The sequence below is a fragment of the Amblyomma mixtum genome, chromosome 6, assembly GCF_055824585.1.
Source record: "Amblyomma mixtum isolate Tamu chromosome 6, ASM5582458v1, whole genome shotgun sequence".
NCBI lineage: Eukaryota > Metazoa > Arthropoda > Arachnida > Ixodida > Ixodidae > Amblyomma > Amblyomma mixtum.
Window position 1 is genome coordinate 94,386,670 of NC_143017.1, and position 18,332 is coordinate 94,405,001.

Consider the following 18,332-nt stretch of genomic DNA (forward strand, 5'->3'; position numbering starts at 1 on the left):
TCACCAAAGGTTTGTCCAATGGGAGCGAGGAATGCAGACCGCTGCTTCCCTTTTCACATCATGGCCACTGAGAATGCAGAAGTGACCTTGCTCGAAGAAAAGGTACGGCCAAAGTTGTCATGTTTAGCTGACGAGCTGGCGAAACCACCTCCGTTACATGATCCTTAGTTCATGCTGTAGAGTTATGCCTGTTTTCCTTTGCATTCCTTTTGTTTTCTCCTGCATTTTTCTGTATCTAGGCCGGTATGGAAGATTACGGTCTCTTGAGCTTGCTCCTCACCCGTGCATCATGCGAGGTATGATATGAAGCCCGGTGCCGGTGAATCTGTTCTGGCTTTCTTTTCTTTCGTTGCTCTTCATCACTTTGTTTTTCTTCTGTGTTGTCGCTTCTGTTCACCTGTGTGCAAAACGTACTCGCCGACTCGCAATGGTCGAAACGTGTACGCTCTCTCACAGCCTCCGACAGCTCGAAACTCTCTTATTTCACTCGGCCGTTTTCCCGACATCCTATAGCGCAAGCCGTCAGAGAACGACCGTTATGGAAAGGTCGGACTTGCGACACAGATCGTTAATGTTTTATGACTCGGTTGCGCTTCTCAGCGGCCTCTCAAAACTATAATGTAATCGCGATTTGCAAGTTAACAGCTCTTATCTCTGCCCCGCTTGGATGACGTTTCATTCACATGCAAGTTATTGTAATTTCGCGATGATTAGTCTGCAGTGTCTGCAACGTCCACCACATCTGACGCTCTGTTTTAGTAAAATGGGCGGGGACCGCGGTTATACTGGATTGCCGACTAGTACCTAGTTTCTGCTTCGTTATAACGTTTTTACTGTCACTGACGGAATTTATACTAGCACTGGCGTTAGTGAAACACTCCGTGGTCTGCGAGGTACCTGAACGCCTCGACGCGATTAATCGTTTTGTTTTCAAAATTTCCTGTTCCTGAATACACTTAAATGAAGTTAGCTTTAGAAATTGTATTGTGTACTACGTGCCAAACTTAGTGGTTTTACCTGGTGCATTTTTTTTTCTGCTTGTTTCTACCTTGACGTGTAGCTGCAAGCGTTTATCTCCCATCATCATATGCTCAAAGGTGACAGAACTGAAAAAATTCTGTGTAGTTTGTGTGTAATAATTATAACTATTAAATGTAGTGGTATTGATTGACTGTATTAAACTATTACTTGAAATGTGTTGAAATCAAACATGACAAAAAATTAGCTTTCAACTTGCGCTTGCTGTTATTTGTCAATAAAAGGTTCTTGCATTCGCATGAGGATGCAAATAAGGTTGAACTTCCAAAAGCACCTTACTCTACTGAGCAAAGCAGGTGACCTGTTTGAATCACTGAATAGGGCTTTTGTATCAGTCCATGTTTATTATTTCATTTTAGCTGACTGTAACCATATTGGTTTATTGCCGTTTTATTTTATGTACGCATACAAGAAGTCATTACCATATTAAATTTTTTTAAAAGCCCTTTCTTGTGAAGTATCGACAGGTGAAGTTTGTGTAGTTTGAAGCTGCTTTGCTAGTGTTGCGATTTTCAGACCCCATGTGTAACTCTGTTGTCAAGGTCATTTCAAGAACTTGTGCACCAGCAGCAGGTTCTGCATGTTTTTGGCTTTTGTTCGTGTGAACATTTTGAAGTTGCAGTTTCGTCGTGTCATCTCTTCATGCAAGTATAGCCCTACTTGTATGAACACTGACTTTCTAGAGAAGGTGTGGAACAGAACATTGTTTCATATGAAAAATGTTGCAGGTTTTTCGGCACCTTTGTTGTCATAATGCTGCCTTTATTATTTCCTGCTTGGTCTGTTGGGTGTTGAGATGTAAAACCCCTCGGTAAACCAAACTCTGGCCTCAGCGTGCAGTAAATCTGGTGCCGATTCCTGTTGATGTTGCCTTCGGGTAATGTTGGCTGAACGTAATTAGCATGGCTCCTTTTATTTTGCATGCCCTTCTAGGCTGATGCCCAAAAAATGTACATTTATGTGTTGAGTCTGAAACTAGAAGCATGCTTAGTGGTGTGCACAGATGTTTGCTGCCCTGTTGTTTGTGCTCGTTAAACTCATCCGCACTTGATCTTCAGTTTGTGTTGTGTAGCTCATGGTGATGCACCTTTTGCTGGCACATTACAGGCAAGCCAACAGTACGTTCGACGAGCTGACAGTGACAGGCTTCGTGAAGTTTTTGACAAAGTGAGCGCGAGTTCTCTCTTCTAACAATAACTGCTCACACTAGGCATGCATTATGTGTCTGACTCATTGCTTATGTTTTTCAGTATGCCAGCATTGAAAAAGAAGGCAATCATTACATGACACCAAATGACTTCGTGCGAGGTTTTCTTGGCCTCTACGAAGGCCCTAAGTACAACCAGCAAGCAGTCAACATGCTGGGCAGCATTCTTGACACTTCCAAAGATGGGTGAGTAATGTTGAAAGATTTTAAAGAAGTGAGAATCCATAGTTGTAGAAGCTGCAGCATCTGCTTTTTCGGCTTGCAAAAGCTTTTCGTCTGGCGAAAATCTTTTCCAGCCCAACTGGTTTATGTAACAATTTCCAGAACCCAGATGGTTCCAACTGGAACCAGCTGGAAATTGTTCCATAAACCACTTGGGCTGGGAAAGATTTTCACCAGGGATATATAAAATGTAATTGAAAGAAAATGACTGAAACAAAATTTTTTTTGAGTGCTCATAGTTGGGCTGTCTTGAAATCTGGGCATGTAGCAATGAGCCTCAACATGACAGTATTGCCATGTGCAAAGAGTGTGGTGCAACAGGTTTTCTGGTCATGCAGGAATTGAGTAGAGAGCAGAGCATATGCATTATCCGGCACTCCGGCAGATACCTATAAAGGACACCTTGCACTTATCCATGTTTTTGCTTGCTTGTAAGAATACAAACTGAAATTCCAAAGTGGCAGTTTGATGCTGTAAGCAAGTTGAAGTATGCCGATTCATGAGTCACTGAGGCGATGATCTCCTAAGTCACTCAAGGCATGAACAGCAAAGCATGATCAATGAGTTACACAGGCAGAGCAGAACGGTGGATCTAAAAATTAGCATGCAGAAAACCAATGTAATGTTCAACAATCTCGCAAGGGAACATCTGTTCACAATTGGTAGGGAGGTGCGGGAAGTGGTAAGTGAATACGTCTACTTAAGGCAGGTAGTGACCGCTGATCCAGATCATGAGAGGGAAATAACTAGAAGAATAAGAATGGGGTGGAGCGCTTATGGCAGATTCTCTGAGATCATGAATGGCAGCTTACCAATATTCCTCAAGAGAAAAGTATACAACAGCTGTATCTTACCAGTATTCACCTATGGGGCAGAAACGTGGAGGATAACAAAAAGGATTCAGCTAAATTAAGGACAGCACAGTGATCTCTGGAAAGAAAAATGATTGGTGTAACATTAAGAGACCGGAAGAGGGCAGAGTAGGTGAGGGAACAAACGCGGGTTAATGACATCCTTGTCGAAATCAAGGGGAAGAAGTGGTTTGGGCAGGGCATGTAATGCGAAGGCAAGGTAACCGCTGGTCCTTAAGGGTAACAGAGTGGATTTCAAGGGAAGGCAAGCGTAGCAGGGGGCGGCAGAAAGTTAGGTTGGCGGATGAGATTTAAGAAGTGTACAGGGATGTGGTGGCTGTAGTTGGCTAAATGCAGGGTTAATTGGAGAGAGATGGGAGAGGCCTTTGCCCTGAAGTGGGCGTAGTCAGTCTCGTGGTGATGATGATATGATGCATGAGGTGGCTGCCACTATTGACTCCTGAGGATTGCTCACTATAAGCACAAAAAAAAAGTACCTTAACAATTTTCCATCACATGCAGTGTGCATTTAGGGCTCAGTATCTCTGTGCTTCTTTTATTCTTAGGCTTATTTCATTCATGGAATTTCAAGCTTTCGAAGGTGTTCTGTGTCAACCAGATGCCTTGTACAAGACGGCTTTTCAAATGTTTGACACGAATGGGTCTGGTTCGATTACGCATGGTAAGGCAGTGAGTTTTTAACTACTGCATGAAAGCTCAAGAGATGTTTTCGCAGTCATTGGTTTGACTGAAGTGTATCATCTTTGTCAATCTTTTTCAGACGAGTTTGAGGATATCATCAAGAAGACAACACTGTATGAAAAGATCCCATTTGACTTTAAGAGTGACTTTATGACACTGCATTTTGGAGCAGACCACACAAGGACTGTTAGCTATGCAGAGTTCTCTCAGCTTTTGCACGTGAGTCTATTTTTTGCGCCTGTCCTAGTTTGTGCTAAGTACTCAGATATATGTTTGTATTTGTTCGCTGGTTTTCATCCTCACCAATTTTCTTCCATGCTTTGGCGGTGCGCACAAATTGGCTTCTGTTTAGGACTTCCACGAAGAACACGCCATCCAAGCATTCAAACAGTATGATAAAAAGCGAGCTGGTGTCATTGCTGCTATGGACTTCAACGATATCATGGTGTCAGTCAAGTCTCACTTGCTCAGCGAAGATGTCAAGAAGAACTTGGTTGCAGTAAGTTGTCTTTTGCTTTTTTTTTCGTCTTGTGTCATTCCATTCGTTGTTCATCAAACAGTTGTACTAACGCGTCTCTGTCCACTCATGAAACACTTTCTAAGCTGTGTCGAATATGCTCTGTGTTTACTTTCAGGAGCCTACCATTTCATATTATCCCACAGTAAGTCAAAAGAACTGTGCCTGCAGTGGCAGTTGACAATTATTTTAATTGATGCTGCAGTTATTTGTGGTTCTCCGTGTTTATCGACTGGTCGTAGAAAAAGTATGGATTGACAAATAGATCCAGCATTGTTGAGAAGCAATATGCAGCTGATGTAGAACCCACAGGATGCACTAATGAAATGTTTCAAAACCAACAGTGCAAGCTGACAGTTGTGAGCAGATGGTCGCAAATGCTATGTTTTGACTGAAGAGTTGTACTCTTAAACCATAAGTAGTCACATGAGCAACCAGCATTACTGAGGAAAATTCCTCACAGGTGAATAGAAACCCGCTGTATCTTCTTTTTAGCCCTATCATGAGAAATGTCAGACTATCATATTTTTTATGCATGTTTGTACTGTGTTACCTCCGCTAAACTAAGCAAAGAGCTCGTGGCAGCACCTGACTGGGGATAATGATGGGGTGAAAAAAGCTCTCTTGATTGGATTCGCAGCAACAATATTTATTGACTTGAGGAGTAAGTAGGTGCTCTTCTGCCTACATTTACTACCTCGAAGAATTGCATACTACTGTACAGCCTGGCAGTGTGCGACATTGCAGTAGAAGTTTATGCGCCTGGAACAGTTTGAGGTGGTCAGGTAATGTTTGTGGCAAAGGAGCGGTGCTTGCTGCTTCAGAGGCACAGTTAGTAAATGTCCAAACAGGGTTCTGCGTGGTTAAGATTGCAAAGAAGGCCCTCAGTAAAATGAAATTGGTGCCTTTGCGTGATGCAGGTTGCAGGTTCTGCCTCTGGGGGCCACCAGGTTACGTTCCCATACTTCATGGCCTTCAACTCGCTGCTCAACAATATGGAACTTGTGAAAAAAATCTACCTACACTTTACCAAAGGAAACACTTCTCTCGAGGTTACAAAAGGTCAGTCTTGGTCTCTGCTACGTTGACGATGCAGCATTGGGCATGTTGCATCTCTTCTAGCAAGTTACCTAAAGGAATATTACAGTCAGACTTTTTATGAAGCATGAGAGATGAGTGAAATTTTGTTGCGCATGCTAGGACTTCATTACTTGCCCATTTTGTTGCATATTCTGATTTCTGATTACATTTTAAAACTGCATGATTGCTGCCTATTACATTTTTTTTATTATTAGCATTTCTTGTCAGAGGAGAGAGAGAGAGGGGCGGCATATATGCAGGGTGCTGCGGAATTATCGCAACCACTGATTTTGTATGCAAACAACTATTTCCCTCAAATATGCATTCATACCACCCTTTGCATCTATTAAAGGTGCACTGAAGAGGATTCTGAACATGTCTTTTTGCCGCGGGAACTCGATCCACACGTTCCTAGCATTCTTAGAAACAGTGACTTATTGCCCTGTGTGGCCGATTTCCCCAATTAAAATGAGTTAACGTCCGGCTCCCGCCTTTTTTTTTTTTAATTCTGCCTCGTACGGTGGGCGGAGTCGACCAACGCGTGGAGTGCCTTTCACCCAGTCCCGTGGAGGCTTTGCTTTCGCTTTATTTTGTTTTTTAGGTTTCTATGAGTAAATAGTTTCATTCGCAGATAATATAGCCGCAAAATAAGCCCGAAGAAATAAAAATACGCGCGGACTATTTGCTACTACGGACTACTACGTATTACTCCGCCGATGGCAGAGCGGCAAGCCGCCACGGGACTGGGTGAAAGGCGCTCCACGCGTTGGTCAACTCCGCCCACCGTACGAGGCAGAATTAAAAAAAAAAAAGGCGGGAGCCGGACGTTAATTCAATTTAATTGGGGAAATCGGCCACACAGGGCAGTAAATCGCAGTTTCTAAGAAAGCTCGGAACGTGTAGATCGAGTTCCCGCGGCAAAAAGACAAGTTCAGATTCCTCTTCAGTGCACCTTCAAAAGCATAATACATTGTGAAGCATAAGGGATGAGTTAAATTTTCTTGTGCATGCTAGGACTTCATTACTTGCCCATTTTGTTGCGTGTTCTGATTTCTGATTGCATTTGAAAACTGCATGGTTACTGCCTATTACATTATTATTATTATTATTAGCATTTCTTGTCGGAGGGGAGAGAGAGAGAGAGAGGTGGCATATATGCAGGGTGCTGAGGAATTATCGCAACCACTGATTTTGTATGCAAACAACTATTTCCCTCAAATATACATTCATACCACCCTTTGCATCTATTAAGTAGTTATGTTGAAATGCTGGCCCCGTCATGTTTCAAGTGTGGTGCTCAGGAATGGGCAATTTCGGTCCTAGAGTACAAGCTAACTATTGGATTATGATTCTTGAATACAAGATAACAACTTTATAACAAACTATGTAAACAAACTATGCAAGTGTAGCGGGTGATTAGCAATGCCATCAAATATAAAGCAGTTTAGTTTCTTTGCATTATTGCCAGGTGGCTCTGAGGTGCACACTGTAAAGCCCGTTATATGCTTTCAGCTACTGGAGACAGCAAGGTGCTTTTTATTTTCATGCTTGGTCTGGCACTGAGCCTTTCTACACTTACAGTGAGCTACCTACAGAAAAGAAAATGATATGTAACTATTAGAGACATGGGGAGAGCAGAGTGGGTTAGGAGCAAACATGAGTGAATGTTGTTGAAATTAAGAAGACGAAGTGGGCTTGGGTAGGGCATGTAATGCGATTGGAAGCTAACCTATTGTTCTTTAGTGTAACGGAGCGGACATGGGTAGGGCATGTAATGCGATTGGAAGCTAGCCTATGGTTGTTAAGGGTAACGGAATGGGCATGGGTAGGGCATGTAATGCAATTGGAAGCTAACCTATCGTTCTTTAGTGTAACGGAATGGACATGGGTAGGGTATGTAATGCAATTGGAAGCTAACCTATCGTTCTTTAGTGTGACGGAATGGACATGGGTAGGGCATGTAATGCAATTGGAAGCTAACCTATCGTTCTTTAGTGTAACGGAATGGACATGGGTAGGGCATGTAATGCAATTGGAAGCTAACCTATCGTTCTTTAGTGTAACGGAATGGACATGGGTAGGGCATGTAATGCAATTGGAAGCTAACCTATCGTTCTTTAGTGTAACGGAATGGACATGGGTAGGGCATGTAATGCAATTGGAAGCTAACCTTTCGTTCTTTAGTGTAACGGAATGGACATGGGTAGGGCATGTAATGCAATTGGAAGCTAACCTATCGTTCTTTAAAGTAACGGAATGGACATGGGTAGGGTATGTAATGCGATTGGAAGCTAACCTATCGTTCTTTAGTGTAACGGAATGGGCATGGGTAGGGCATGTAATGCAATTGGAAGCTGACCTATGGTTCTTTACTGTAACGAAATGGATTCGAAGAGCAGGGAGACATAGTAACGGGTGGCACAGAGTCTGATGGGCGGACAAGATTAGGAATTTTGCAGGGATAGAGTATTTGTAGGTGGCACGGGTCATGGTTAATTGGAGGTTAGTGGGAGAGGCCTTTGTCTGGCAGTGGGCATAGCTAGTCTGGTGCTGATGATGATGTACTCACCGCAGAGGAGTTCCTGTATGCGGCCCAGCAGATGTCCCAGGTCACACCACTGGAAATCGACATCCTCTTTCAACTCGGTGGCTTCCTTCATCAGTCCACAGGGTGAGCTCGCGGTCGATTCTTAACCGGTTGCATGCGAGTGTGTGTGAGGGGCATTTTTGTGATAAGTGGCAGTGCGCCATATTCACGTTTTGCGTCTGAGAAAGTGTCATTATTGACCAACTCTAGTTACAAAGGAAGTCTCCTTGGAAACACTTAGTTCCGCAAAGGCTATATCGCGACAGGAGGAGGCTGTGATGTGTTAGCCTGTAGCTTTGCCCGCTTTTAAGCTCACTACTGTCTTAACTGGTTCTTGTGCACTGAAATCTACGGCTTCTGCCTCATGAAGAAGCTTGGGCCAACGGCTAGTCCAATCAAAAAACTGCATATTTAACTACCATTTCATTGAAGACATTCCTTTTTTAAGCACCATGGTTTCCAGTGCATCCGACAAACAGATTAGCACAATATTCCCTTCAGGTGCAATGTCCACTTATGCAGATGCAATAAAAGCGCAGACATCTGAAAATCCTTGGGTAAAAAAATATCCAGTCAGGCATGTGAAATAAACATAGAAATCCGCTTTTTTTTTAAATAGGTGGCTCCTGGTTTTACGATACCCCTGATATGGCTCTGCTGAGCGTCAATTTTCGTGGCTTGTTTTGGTAGCATAAATGCTTTAGAATTCCTAAAATGTGTTGATTGCATGATATAATGATCTTTTTTGACATGAAAGAGTAAAAAAAGTATAATTGAGACATTGAATGTAGTGCTGAGTCTCGATGCAGATATATGAGCATCCAGTGGTAGTTGCATAATTACGATTGGAGAAGTTTGGAAGTAGTCGTTGCTGTGTGATCCTGGCATGCTTCTCGCAAGGAATCTAATGTTGGCAAGCTGCTCTCCCCACTGTATTAGAATACTCCACCTGAAGGGAATGTGTGTGGTCAGGAAGAACGCGAACAAATATGAGGCAGTCTGGCATACCTTCAATTAATTGCTGCGAGGCTGCAACTAAGGACAGCAATTAAATTCGCAGCTGCAATGCTTTGCTTCTAATTTATTTGCGGTCGTCTTTTTTCAGCCTTATATTTCACCTTTTGTTTCTGAACTGATAACAGGGTACTTTTATATTACTGCATGTTTGCAGTTTTTATTCTTCATAGTCTTGCCATATTTAGTGCTCTTAAATTTGCCATAGTGTTAAAAAAGAAAGGCGCCATCTAAACTTGTAGCTTTGCAGCAGTGACACTTTTAGTATTTTTATTCAATGCGATACGGGTAGCTTGCTTCTGTCAACATTTCTTTAGCATTCAGTTGCCATTACATAACACTGAACACGTAGGCATCTTAACAAACAAGGATTTATGCTTCTGCTGTCTTTTGGTGTGTTTTTTTCTTCTTTAAACAAGAGGAAAGGTATGTATTACAAGTGATCGATTGCTTTCGTACAAAATATTGTGGCAACAATGTTTAACTCATCTGTTAGAACTGACCCATTTCACTATTGCTTTTGTAGAAATTGCCATTTGCAGAAATTTCTTGCTTCTTATTGAAGTCATTCAGTGTCTAGTTTTTTTACTTTTTCCGGATGAAAAAGACAAGGTTAGTAAAGCAAGGTTCTGCAGAGGCAAACAAAGTTTAAGTTTACTTTAGCAAGTTCCCAATATCGTCTTTCCTCAGTTTTCTTCACTGTGTAATCTTCAGTTAATCCTGAAATTATAAGGTACTAGTCTCATTTTTGATGTGTTATAATTTTCCTCTGACATTACCTTGTCTTTTTCACCCGAATAATTTCCTTGGGAATAGTAATGCGGAATTTTTTATCTTTTTTTTGTGTGTTTCTCCTTTTCATTTAAAGCTGGGCATTAAGTTTTCCAGTAGCATGATTGAATGGTTATTTATTGCCAGCCTGCTAAGGCATGCATTTAAGAGCATTTCTAGTTATGCTGGCTGGTGCTGCGGGGCTGATCATTTTCTTCAGCATCGCAATTAAACAGAAACTGCAAAGTCACTGTGCTCAAATCTTCCACACCAAGAGCAATTTTTGTTTGTTTTCTAACCGTGGTTTTGTTGCAATCAGCATTGACTTGTGCTTCACTGGGAATTCTAGATGTAGCTAGTTGGTTCACAGCGACTTGGCCGTAGTGACAACGCAGCAGACAGCCCTTTAAGCAACAGCAAGGTCTCAGTAAAGTTGGAAAAAAAGACAAAGGACAGACTGAAAGTGGGGCACATATAAAGATAGGTGCGGTTGTCTATACTATTAGTATGGCTTCCTGTCTGCTTTGCACCGTTTGTTAAAGTTAATTGATATCTTTGGCTACTGTGGCAGTAGTCATCGACCAAGAGAGGTTAAGGAGAAAGGGTGTCTGTAGCGGGAACAGGCGAAGGACTAAGCAAGGCCGCGTGGTTTAGTGGCCTGCAAGAAGAAACGACTGTGTGGCTTCTTACATCCAGTATTCAGCACTGGCAGTGTTTGCTTCGGGCTAGGAATGTTGTGTTGGTGTCCACTGGAGTAAATGTAAAGTTCTCGAAAATGCCACCAAAGCTTGTCCTCATCCAAGAAAAATTGACAGAACTCTGCCGTTCACGCACCAAGAAAGCACACCCGCACTAGCCTTGCTGGTACGTGCGCTGTGTTTCAGTGGCCCATGGACATTCGCAAATAATTCACTCGAATGAGGAAGCTATTCACTCACTGAAATCATCTTGAATGGTATCTGCGTTAATCTTTTTTTTACTCTTCATTGGGACGTTGTGCTGCATCTTTCCAGTGCGATAAAATATTCGCTTAGTGGAAAGAAGAGAATTTATTGGCCTGCAGATAGAGTTACCAAGTCGCCGGTGCAGAATTTGTAAGATGCTGGAAGATCGTTGGAGTTCTTAGTGGGTTATAAACACATTGGGTAGCAAAGTGCTGGGGCAAAAAAATGCATCTGTCTAAATTTGCCTCTGCACAGCTGTGGTCACATGACTTAGTGGGCTTGCAACAAAATCGGGGTACTACCACTTTACGAGTAAGCTATTTTTTAATGCACAGTCCAATCCGGATATATCGAAACTCGAAGGGGATCGTGAAATGTTTCGATATATTGATAATTCGATATATAAAAAATGCCAATAGATAAGCTTCTCTGTAACCTGGAAGCAAGTATACACTACACCCACAGAAGTGATGCACTTCTTGAACAACGGCAACGAAGTGAGAGAAGCATGTCAGGCGAGGGCTGCCACTAGGCTTTATATAATTAAGTTGGCTTCACTGCATGTCAGCGATATGGCATGGGAAATGAGTGCAATAGGAGATATTCAAAATTCCGGATGTGCGCTTTCCCGCATAACAATGGTGCCCCTAACAAGATGGCCGACTTCGCTATAAAGGAATTACATGGGCTTCAGGACAGGCGCTAAAGGTGTGGATAGAATGTAAGAAACGTATTTGGGAAGAATCAAACAAAAAACCAGTCTTTTTGCTTTGTTTCAGCTGGAAACGCATGGTCCGCCATCTTGTTGGGGGCAACATTGTTATGCGGGAAAGCGCACTTGCGGAATTTTGAATATCCCCTATACCATTCAGAATCACACCCTACATCCAATTCCTCACACATTTTGACAGCTCTAGTGCTGCCCAGCAGATGGCCAAAGACCGCGCAACTGACCCACCTCTGGGCGCGAAAAGTGAATAAAGAGTACCACTAGGAGAAGCACCACTTGCAGGGGCACAGTGCATAGTTCAATATATCAAATGATCTGCGGAATTAGAGTTCGATATAGAGCATGACTTTCATATACTTTTACACAGGATTGTCAAGGGATAATCTGTGTGTTCAGTATAGCCAATAATTCATAATATCCGGGTTTGATATATCCAGGCTTGACTGCAGAACTTGTGTTTTATATCCCAGCAGCTAATTTCTTTTGTTAGAATGTTTGGCAAGGGTATGGACAACCAGCCCATCTGAATAGCCTTCCCTGTAAGGTTTCTTTTTGTTTTTGCTTGAAATTACACTTTATGGATACAATCTTGACCCAAAAAATATACATCTCTCGGTATAGTTTAAGTCAAACTATACTCACGGAGATACTTCAGGGCTTGGTCCAAATATGGGGTCAACTGTAAGGATGCTGTACATAATAAGCACTTTCAAAGATGTTTTTCCAGTTTTTAAACTGCCTTGGCTGCTTGGTCACATTAACTTAGATAATTTTTTCTGTGGGCTTTTGCCAGAGTATTTATCGGAGTTTAGAGCACATCTAATGGATGTGGTATATGTGCGGGACAGAGCTGACTCCTACAATCGATGGTCCACATTTATTTCTGGCATTCGGAAAATGTTAGTATTTTGGAACTGTTCTTGGTGTGGAAGTCATTTGTCAGTGAATTACACCGTGCCTTCTGGTGTCAAAAGCTACAGGCACTTCCGATTGAAAAAAAAAAAAAATGCTTCGTATCTTTTTTGAGTATCAGGCTAGTCCAGATACAGCTTTTTTTTTTTTCCAACCTTTGCAGTTTGCTGCCTGTTGAAGTGCCCGACAATTGCACCTCAATCTCAATTTTGCACAGTGCAGTCAGTGTACGGAGTGCTTGTTGCATGTTTTGAGTATTTTAGCTAGCTCAGTTGTTAAAAGGCAAAATTAGTGCACGGCTCAGAACTGTGGTGTGACCAAAGGAAAATGCTGCGTCAGCACTGTGGCCATCATGTGCTTATTCAGGTTTGAGCATGCGTAGTGAGCATACGCGGAGTGGCACTTCTTGCTGTCATGTTTTAGTGCCTAAATTTAAAACTCATTCTCTTTTTCTCATGGCATAGTGTGTGCATAGTGCTGATGTAGCAGCATTTCTCAGTTTCACTTCCGCACCTGTGTACTCTATTTTTTTTTTCAGCTCTTAATTGTCATTGCACGAATCATTACTGAATGTGATACATTGATCAACACACACGCAGTGTCCCAGAGTGTAATGCTACTGCATAGGTTAACATACATGCCAATGTGTGATCAAAACTGTGCCTTGGTGAAAAGAGTAGCATCCACTCTGCATTGTTTTCCCGTTTTTATAGCAATGCAAACCACTGTACACTGCTTTTGTGAAAGCTGCATGCTGAGAGCATTCTGTTGTGCCCAGTCCCTTTAGCTGTTCTGAGTATAAGTGTCACAATGTCTGGTTACTTGATAATTTGGATGGAATATGGACAGTCTTGAAAATTTCTTGTTAGTGTTGTACAGGCTGTACATGCTGCGTTAACTGTGCAGCGGTTTAACTAGTTTAGCAGTTTAACAGTTTAACTAGTTCAGAGGTTTAATGCCATAACTATGCATGTGGGATATGCATTGGTTCTTCAGTAGCACCATTAGTTAGAAACCTAAAGAGATGTTTAGAAATTGGCTCTGTAACTGGTGGGATTGCACTGTTATGTTTTTAGAGTGGCAAAAAAAGTCCAAAATCGGGCTATACACAACATGAGTGCTTTATTGTTTTGTTAGTGTTATTCCGTGTTGCTTGTTGTACTGGTCAAAAGTGGCTGCACTTATTGCTGACATGAAAGACCACATTCCTATAGCTTCTTTCTTTAGATGTTTAAAAAATTTCTTTGAGACTTTGTGGAAGAGCTTTTGACAAAATGAGATATGTTTCATGTAACCCAATGCCAGATCTCTTTGTTCTACTGCTTGCAAGGCTTTTCTGAAATTTGTTCACTTTTGTAGAGTGAATTGTTAAGAAATAATTCCCTGTAACTGCAGACTTACTGACACACAGAAAGTACTGCTAGATGACTGAAAGTATGTGAAAAATTATTTTGGGTTTCATTCACACACATTTGATTATCTTATCAATGAAGCTTTCTGTATGTGATTATTGTAACAGTCTGAGCATACATGTCAGCTCTGCTTAAAAAAAAAAAAATGAAGTAGGTAATATTGGAACATATTACCTACGGAAGTCCGTACTGATGCTAGTGGCCATGGAATCGGGGCAATCCTTTCCCAGCGTCAATCCGGCACACATCGCGTAATTGCCTATGCTAGCCGCCTCCTATCCCCTTCCGAGAAGAACTACTCCATTACCGAAAGAGAGTGCTTGGCCCTAGTCTGGGCTGTTGGCAAATTTCGACCCTACCTATATGGCAGGCCATTCACAGTTGTTACAGATCATCACGCACTGTGCTGGCTCTCTTCTCTGAAGGATCCTATCGGTCGCCTCGGTCGTTGGGCGCTACGACTCCAAGAATATGACTACGTTGTGATCTACAAGTCCGGACGGTTGCACAAAGATGCCGACTGCCTCTCTCGTTACCCTGTTGCCCACACTAATACTGTGACGAGCGCAAGCGCTATTGACCTGTTCTCTCTATCGCCGTTTACAACTATCGGCGAAGAACAGCGTCGGGATGCGGAGCTTCTCTCCATCATCGATCGCCTAACGTCCGCCCACACCGACCCTTCACTGAACCGCTTTGCTCTCGTTGATGGTATTTTATACCGCCGGAATCTTCAACCAACTGGTCCTGACCTTCTCCTCGTCGTCCCGAAGCACTTACGAACAGTCGTTCTCCACGAACTCCATGACCTCCCGACTGCTGGCCATCTAGGCGTTACTCGCACGTACGACCGCATCCGCCGTCGGTTCTTCTGGCCTGGCCTCTACCGCTCAGTGCGCCGTTACGTTGCTTCTTGCGATGACTGTCAGCGTCGCAAGCGCCCTGCATCTGCTCCCGCTGGCTATCTTCAGCCCATTGACATCCCTCCGGAGCCGTTCTACCGTGTCGGCTTGGATCTTCTCGGCCCCTTTCCTGAGTCCACTTCTGGGAACAGATGGGTTGCAGTAGCCACAGACTATGCCACCCGGTACGCGATAACACGTGCGCTCCCCACGAGTACTGCCGCTGATGTCGCCGACTTTCTTCTTCAGGATGTCATTCTTCATCATGGAGCACCCCACCAACTGCTCACCGACCGAGGCCGCACCTTCCTTTCAGCAGTGGTAAACGACATTCTTCGCGCGTGCTCAACTAAGCACAAGTTGACGACCGCTTACCACCCCCAAACTAATGGCCTCACTGAGCGACTCAATCGCACGCTTACCGACATGCTCGCCATGTACGTCTCCTCTGATCACCGAGACTGGGACGTCGCACTCCCATACGTTACATTTGCATATAATTCATCCCGCCACGACACTGCCGGCTACTCTCCGTTTTACCTCCTGTACGGCCGCGAGCCTCAACTGCCGCTTGACACATTGTATCGAACATCTCGTCCCCCACATTCTGAATACGCCCGTGAAGCCATTGCCCATGCTGACCATGCTCGCCAAGTCGCCCGTTCCCGCTTGCAAGCCTCCCAAGCTTCTCAGCAACAGCACTATAACCGCCGCCACCTGGACAGTGCCTTCTTGCCTGGGTCCCTTGTATTGCTCTGGGTGCCTTCTCGCCGTGTAGGGCTCTCGGAAAAGCTTCTTTCTCGATATGTGGGCCCGTATCGTGTGCTGCGCCAAGTCACAGCCGTCACATACGAGATTGAGCCTGCCTTCCCCGAGTGCACTTCCCGTACTCCACCCTCCGATATTGTGCACGTGTCGCGCCTCAAGCCCTACCACCTACCTTCTTCTGACACTCGCTAAGCAGCACCGCGACGGTGCTTTTGCGCCCGGGGGTCATGCTACGTGTCGACTCAGAGAAGATGAGGCCGACGAAGTGAGAGGGCGCTTGGCGCGTGCTCGGGCTCCGGATCCTGGACGGTGGCCTGTGTTTTGGCATCCGGTGCGCCCTGTGCTTGTGTTCTGTTCAGCGTGAGTGCACCAGTGTTCTTCGTGGCGTGAACGCCACGTAACAATATTGTGTACTTGCTTCAACATTTAGAAAACAGGGTAAATCAGCAGACTGGTATCATTAGAACAACACACACACAAATATAAAAGATTGAAAGAAATGAGCAGTGAAAGTAAATTATTTCGCTCTGTCATTGTTTTTCTTTTTGTGAGCAAGCATAACATCTTTCAAGCTGTTATAGCATTCCCGTGCCTGTGACATAAAATGGCTAATATCTGCATGCATTATAGTTCTATAGCATTATTTTGGGGCACTTTTTCTGGTATTTTGACTTCATTCTATTGAGTTCTGAAACAGTGGGACTGGGTATAGCCGTATTGCTCTCAGAATGTGGCAGTGTAGAATTTGTTATTCCTAAATGCTACCCCAATAGTAAGATTGAAAGACTGCCCAAGTACAGGACACAGGTGGGAACCCTGAACCCAGAGCCATTACTTCGACCCCAAGACATGTCGTTTACTAGCAACACCAGTTGAAGCCAGATACTGAATCAAAATTTTGCGCCACGGTGTTAAAGTTCATTCGAAAGGTCTAGAGGCCCTGTCTTCGAAAATTAGGCATGGCCACGGTGGCTCAGTGGTAAGGCGCTCGTCTACCAAGCCGGAGTACCCGGGTTCGAACCCGACCGCGGCAGCCTCATTTCGATGGAGGCGAAACGCAAGAGGCGCCGTGTGCTGTGTGATGTCAGTGCACGTTAAAGATCCCCAGGTGGTCGAAATTATTCGGAGACCTTCACTACAGCACCTCTTTCTCTCTTTCTTCTTTCACTCCTACCTTCCTCCCTTCCCTTACGGCACGGTTCAGGTGTCCGCCGAGATATGTGAGACAGATACTGCGCCATTTCCTTCCCTCAAAAACCAATTTACCAATTTTAACACTAGCAGCATGTGCACAATGTGTGGAGTAGCTCCTGCATGAATGCACATAGTGGCGCAGAAATAAAGGCTGATGTGCTAAATTACCACCTGCCACAATTGAACCTTAAATTTTCTTCAGCTTGAAGCAGCTGAAAAGGTCTTCGCTTAACCAGAAACAGTATTTAACCGACAAAACAAGTTGCTCTTTCACTGTCTGTGAGAAAATAATTTTTCTTTTTCAACGATTTGGAAACTTTTAAAGAAATCAAGGAGATTCAGTATCGGTATTTATAGAGAGCAGTGTTACAAAAGCATACTTCTCTGCGGTTTGCAAAGGCCTTCAGACTTGCTCATCTTGTAGCCACTTTTGTGGCGAGTAGGTTTGTTTCAAAGACAGGTTATAACACCGCAAAGGGTAGACATGTCTCTGACGTCAGAGTGCTGGCACTGGGCTCAGGGTTGTGAGCGGGGAAAACAGCCACCCAGGTTGTTCACACCGGGGGCTGCTTCTTCAGGTGGGGTGCCCTCGCCGAGCTCTTGCACCATCTGTTGGAGTCCCTCCTTTGGGTAGAGCGGTGCGAGGGGCCCCCGCAAAGGGGGGCAGTGTCGCAGGAGGCACCTGGTTTTGTCTTGTAGAAAGACGGGTGTGTAGAGGCAACCGGAGAGCGCCCTGAAGGCAGAGAGGCGCGCGCTCTCACCATGCGTCCCGTGGGGACCCACTACTGCACCTTCCTCTTGTGGGACTCTGTCTCCACGAGCGAAGGCAGGAGGAGGTTCCCAGGTAACCACTTCCCCCCCCCACTGGGCGGCACAGACTGCACTTCGGTGGGGTAGAAATAAGAATAATGGTCGGAGACATACGCTGTTAAGCACCATCTCTCCATCTCTTCTCTAGCTCTTATGTCCTGCAAGCAAGCATTGGTGCCCATTTGTACCACTGGGGATCACTTTGTCCATCCTAGATGTGTTGTGGCGACTGCACTTAGTGTGACTGCCTCGTTAGTGTTTGGATGTCTGGTACAGACTGGGTTATAACGTGACGACAGGAGACTAAGCTGCATTTATTTGACATCTGCCCAGACTGAAAAGATATCCTAAATTTGGATCTGTTTATCAAATACCAACTGATTCTGTAGCTAAGCCTTTCACTATTTTTTTTGTTTGGAAAAGTGATATGTTGGTATTCTTACTCAAACTCTAATTGGGTAGTCACTCTAAGCTTCTTCACCATTGTTTTGATATGAGCCAAACACTGCATTTCTGCACAAAGGTCCCCCCCCCCCCCCCCCCCCCCCCCCCGTGGAATTGACCTCTGGCTGAGGTGTGTGGATGGCGGGTGCTGAGGCAGTGTTGTGGAAAAAAGAGGAACACGTACGAGAGGTCTCTTAGCCATGACAGAGTGCAAAGCATAATTTCAT

At 44.1% G+C, this 18,332-nt stretch overlaps 1 protein-coding gene across 2 annotated transcripts in view; it reads left to right on the forward strand.

The window, feature by feature from the left end:
• Positions 1 to 3: 3 nt before the first annotated feature.
• Positions 4 to 18,332, forward strand: part of aralar1 (calcium-binding mitochondrial carrier protein aralar1) — a 35,251-nt gene continuing 16,922 nt past the window's right edge. The window contains exons 1-9 of one of the 2 annotated variants that reach the window (XM_089548407.1): positions 4 to 102; positions 240 to 296; positions 2,146 to 2,205; positions 2,289 to 2,431; positions 3,885 to 4,000; positions 4,100 to 4,239; positions 4,373 to 4,519; positions 5,458 to 5,599; positions 8,192 to 8,288. In XM_089548407.1, the coding sequence (XP_089404533.1) occupies positions 19 to 102; positions 240 to 296; positions 2,146 to 2,205; positions 2,289 to 2,431; positions 3,885 to 4,000; positions 4,100 to 4,239; positions 4,373 to 4,519; positions 5,458 to 5,599; positions 8,192 to 8,288 (986 nt within the window). In that variant the 5' untranslated portion in view covers positions 4 to 18. The remainder of the gene's footprint in view (positions 103 to 239; positions 297 to 2,145; positions 2,206 to 2,288; positions 2,432 to 3,884; positions 4,001 to 4,099; positions 4,240 to 4,372; positions 4,520 to 5,457; positions 5,600 to 8,191; positions 8,289 to 18,332) is intronic. The other variant, XM_089548408.1, reaches the window with a different exon arrangement.